We start from the raw sequence: 4,806 nt of genomic DNA, 5'->3' as shown, positions 1-4,806 counted from the left end.
CCCCCCCAATAGACGGTGTCTTTAACGCTCGCACGTGATGGAGGACCGAAAGATGGAGGACCGGAGGATGAACGGAGCTCCGTCCCGGTCGTGATGAACCCGTTGTACGGCTCCGGTTCTCCCCGACACGAGGAGCCGTGGGCCCGCTTCTCCTCGTGGCTCGAGTGCGTGTGTGTCGTCACCTTCGACCTGGAGCTCGGACAAGCCATAGAGGTGATGGGAGGAGGTGTTAGCTTAGCATCGTTAGCATCGTGCACCAGACTCCGTCCACAAAATGGCTGTTTGTTGTTGTTTCTTCTCCAGCTCCGCTGATGCAGCTTCTACTGAACAATCACATATCGAGACATTACTGAGGCTGAAAAGTTGATCTACTTTATGCCGAAGTCAACAAACACACCTCTTGTTGACGTCGGCACACATTTAGTCCTCCACATCTATGCATTATGACGTAAACCCTTACAATGTGTTGTGTGGATTAAAGGCGGCATCGTTGAAAGAAAAGTTCAGATTTTGTGAAAACGACTGATGTTGAAATGTTGTTGTGTGAGCCGAAGTGATGACATCATCCTCGTGATTTATAACGTTAAACACGAACACTAACAGACATGTTACCACTCTGCAGTGCGTGATTACGTGTTAAATATGCATGATTGTTAATGGAGTCTGGTGGAGTCTAAAGGGTTCATATTAGTTATTGTGACACTTGAACATCTAATCTGCCGCTGCACCGACCAATAGGATGATTGTTTGTTTCAGCTGGTGTATCCTCAGGATGTGAAGCTCACCGAGAAGGAGGTAATTCATTTATTCAACACATTATCTATATGTATTGATTATATCTATTGATTGATCGTATCTGTCTGTTTTTGTTGTCAGAAAACCAGCATCTGCTACCTGTCCTTCCCTGACTCGTACTCAGGTAAGTCACATGACACTGAGTGGTGCTTCACGTGAGACTGAGGTCACAGGGCTTTACTTCATTTCCCAGGATGCATTGGGGACACGCAGTTCAGCTTCAGGTTACGTCAGTCGGTCGGTCGGTCTTCGAGGTTCAGAGAAGATGTTTACAACAGAGAGGCTCCGCCCACTCTCCAGGTATCGATCAGTGACCATCTTATCCACCTGAACAAACATGTATAAACACTTATAAACAAACACATTGAAACATTAATAAAGAAACGTTGGTAAACATTTACAGTTCGTGTCTCTTTGTTTCCACAGACTGAAGCATCACATTTCTTTGGTTACGTCTATTTCAGACAAGTGAAGGATGTTTCTGTGAAGAGAGGATACTTCCAGAAGGTCTGTTTCCGGTTCACCACCTGTTTCACCACCTGGTTCACCACCTGTTTCACCACCTGGTTCACCACCTGTTTCAACACCTGGTTCACCACCTGTTTTAACACCTGATGTTTGTGTCACAGTCTCTGGTGTTGGTGTCCAGGTTACCGTACACTCACCTGTTCCACTCGCTGCTGCAGATCGTTGCACCTGAGTTCTTTGAGAAACTGGAGCCCTGTCTGGAAGCAGGTGATGATGTCATGCTTGCATCATAACCGTGGACGAATCAGAACAATAGTAATCATGATGTCACTCTGCTGACATCTTCACCTGACGTCTTTCTCTCGTCCCTCACAGTGTGTAACGGGGTCGACCAATGGCCTCCACCTGTACCTGGACTGACCCTCAACCTGCCTGTGATGGGCGTAGTCTTACAGGTGAGGGGCGTGGTATTGCATGTCAGGGGGCGTGGTCTCACTGGTGAGGGGAGGAAGGGGTGGGTCATACAGGTGAGGTGAAATCACCAGTGGAAGAGTCATATTTTGTGTTAGAAAATATCTGGTCTTTGATGAAAGGTAGTGGACATAAAAACTACAGTCCACTACGACTCCCAGGGTGCATTTCACCAACAGGCACCCAATCAAAGAGCTTCAGATTCAGATTCTAAGTTTTCTCCATATCAACACCAGCTGAGGCTCATGGGTATTGTAGTCTGGTGACCTCTCAGAGTGTGACGCTTGTAACGACCACTAGGTGGCAGCATTCCACGTAATGATTTGTACAGGATGTTTGATTTGAATATATGTATAAATAGTCAAAATAATCAAATAATTACTTGGCTATGATATAGTTTTGTACATTATAACATTATATTATCCAGGAGGCTGCTCTGTTCTTCTGATATTTAACAGTTTATAAACCTTTTGTATTTTATTTTAACTTTATTGGAATAAAACAATATTTTCCTGTATTTCATGATAATTTTCATTTATTTTTTCAGGTTCGGATTCCTTCAAAAACAGACAAACCAGGAGGAAGTCCAGTCAGACAAGCTGCTGGAGAGGTCAGGAAGAGAGAAAGACCCTTTATTAATAATCACAAAGTGTGAATGAACAATAAAGTTTTATTTGTCTTCAGAACCTCCTGCCGACTCCGACTCTGCTGCCAACCATCCACGAACTGGACCTCTTCAAGTCTGTCTATTCTCTCATATTCATCATCAATATACAAACATAACGATTATTATTAATAATACTCATTATTCTCTCTCTCTCTCTCTCTCTCTCTCTCTCTCTCTCTCTCTCTCTCTCTCTCTCTCTCTCTCTCTCTCTCTCTCTCTCTCTCTCTCTCAGGTGTTTCCAATCGGTCCTGATCCACCTGCAGATGTTCTGGGAGCTCATGTTGCTAGGGGAACCGGTGGTCGTCATGGCGCCGTCTCCCGCTGTCTCCTCGGAAACCGTGCTGGCTCTCGTCAGGTGATCAAACATCCCATAATAATAGAAAATATAGTAAACCGTAATAACACAATAAAACAAATTCACCTCAGCTGATGTCAGAGCTCCTGGGAGCCAATCAGAGGGCGGTGTTTGTGTCGTTGTCGTGGTAACAAGGTGTCCTCTCTCAGCTCCATCAGTCCTCTGAAGTTCTGCTGCGACTTCCGTCCGTACTTCACGATCCACGACAACGAGTTCAGAGAGTTCACCACCAGGACGCAGGCCCCGTGAGTACCTGTCTGTCTCACCTGTCTGTGTCTCACCTGTCTGTCTCACCTGTCTGTGTCTCACCTGTCTGTCTCACCTGTCTGTGTCTCACCTGTCTGTCTCACCTGTCTGTGTCTCACCTGTCTGTGTCTCACCTGTCTGTGTCTCACCTGTCTGTGTCTCACCTGTCTCTCTCTCTCACCTGTTCAGGCCTAACGTGGTTCTTGGAGTCACTAATCCGTTCTTCATCAAGACTTTTCAGAACTGGCCTCACGTCGTCCGACTGGGAGAAATCAAGATGGCGGGTAAAAGAAGCTCTTCTTCTTCTTCTCTTCTTTGTATGTCACGCTTTCTTTATCATCTTTTTCTTCTTCTTCTCTTCTTTTTAAATGAATGTGTAGTGTAGAACCAGTCCAGCAGGTGTCTCCTGTTGTTGTTGTTGTTGTTGTTGTTGACAGTGAACAGAGCTCTGATTGGTCCGAATGTTCTCTTTCAGGTGATTTACCTAAACAGGTGAAGGTGAAGAAACTGTCCAAACTGAAAACACTAGACACTAAACCAGGTAACACCTGAGTCTCTACTCACCTGTTCATCATTCTGAACATCATTCATTATTTCTGAATGTTTTACTTCCTGTCTGCAGGAATCTACACGGCGTTCAAGACGTTTCTACACAAAGACAAGATTCTTATTAAGAGACTATTGAAGGTGAAAATACTTATTGATATTAATACGTATTGATATTAATACTTATTGATGACACCTTATGAACTCTGTCTTCAGGGAATTCAGAGGAAAAGACCGTCAGAGGTTCAGAGCGCCATCTTAAGGCGACACCTGTTGGAGCTCACCCAGAGCTTCATCATACCGCTGGTGAGTCAACAGCCAATCAGAGCGCTCCGACACCTCTAACCCTTTCTGATTGGCTCCTCAGGAACATCCACTAACAATAAATATGTCCTTTCTTTCAACAGGAGCGCTACATGGCGAGCCTCATGCCTCTGCAGAGGTCGGTGACGCCGTGGAAGGTAAACAGGAAGTGGATCGTTGGGTGGGGGGGTGACCTCACGGTGATGTCATCGGTGTGTTCCTGTATTCCTGTGTTCAGACTCCTCCCCAGGTTCGACCCTTCAGTCAGGACGAGTTCATGTCCACTCTGGATCACGCCGGGCCTCAGCTAACCTCGGTGCTCAAAGGTGATTGGATGGGACTGTACAGGTGAGTAGCTCAGGTGTCACAAAATCTGTTTTATATTCAGCTCTGGGAAAATCAACAAGTCTTTAAGACATCGTTCTTAGAGTTCTAAAGAGTCGAAATTTTGAGAATAAAGTCGTAATTTTAGAATAATTTATTTATTATACTATATTGATCCCTTTAAGGGGGAAATTTGTCTCTGCATTTGACCCACCCCTGTATATAGGGAGCAGTGGGCTGCCAATGACAGCTTGGGAATAAAGTCGTAACTTTTTTTCTACTTACTTTAGCAGGAAGTATTTGTTAATTAATAGTAGTTAGAAGGCTGGAAAACAAACTGACTTGTTGATGTCATGTATGAGGTCACGTATGTCACGTATGATGTCACATATGATGTCATGTATTTCCTGTCAAGTTTGAATGAAATATGAAGTGATTCATCTTCTCAGGAAGTTCTTCAGGTCTCCTAACTTTGACGGCTGGTATCGTCATCGACACAAAGAGATGACGCAGAAACTGGAGAGTCTTCACCTTGAGGTCATCTGTGACGCTGTGAGTCAGTTCATCTCATCAGACACACTGTTACTGTGAACCTCTGGGGACCACTGTGAACCTCTGGGGACCACTGTGA

The 4,806-nt window shown here is 44.9% G+C and overlaps 1 protein-coding gene across 1 annotated transcript; it reads left to right on the top strand.

Moving 5' to 3' along the window:
- Positions 1–31: 31 nt before the first annotated feature.
- On the top strand, positions 32–4,783 carry dennd6b (DENN/MADD domain containing 6B). Its single transcript, XM_031841149.1, has 18 exons — positions 32–213; positions 757–795; positions 877–919; positions 989–1,095; positions 1,222–1,302; positions 1,425–1,530; positions 1,639–1,718; positions 2,282–2,344; positions 2,419–2,474; positions 2,634–2,756; positions 2,906–3,001; positions 3,192–3,286; positions 3,478–3,543; positions 3,625–3,689; positions 3,765–3,854; positions 3,956–4,009; positions 4,090–4,199; positions 4,625–4,783. The coding sequence occupies exons 1-18, from the start codon at positions 94–96 to the stop codon at positions 4,764–4,766; spliced, it is 1,536 nt and encodes a 511-aa protein (XP_031697009.1). The 5' UTR covers positions 32–93; the 3' UTR covers positions 4,767–4,783.
- Positions 4,784–4,806: the final 23 nt, after the last annotated feature.

The sequence above is a fragment of the Anarrhichthys ocellatus genome, unplaced genomic scaffold, assembly GCF_004355925.1.
Source record: "Anarrhichthys ocellatus isolate YVR2014 unplaced genomic scaffold, GSC_Weel_1.0 scaffold3898, whole genome shotgun sequence".
Classification (NCBI taxonomy): domain Eukaryota; kingdom Metazoa; phylum Chordata; class Actinopteri; order Perciformes; family Anarhichadidae; genus Anarrhichthys; species Anarrhichthys ocellatus.
This window is presented reverse-complemented; position numbering and strand designations above follow the sequence as displayed.

What these genes read in the sequence shown, in the direction of transcription:
- dennd6b (XM_031841149.1), top strand. Translation starts at nt 94, where the DNA reads ATGAACCCGTTGTACGGCTCCGGTTCTCCCCGACACGAGGAGCCGTGG. An exon ending in TGAAGCTCACCGAGAAGGAG is followed by an intron (nt 796 to 876) that starts GTAATTCATTTA and finishes TTTTGTTGTCAG; the next exon opens with AAAACCAGCATCTGCTACCT. An exon ending in AGAGAGGATACTTCCAGAAG is followed by an intron (nt 1,303 to 1,424) that starts GTCTGTTTCCGG and finishes TTTGTGTCACAG; the next exon opens with TCTCTGGTGTTGGTGTCCAG.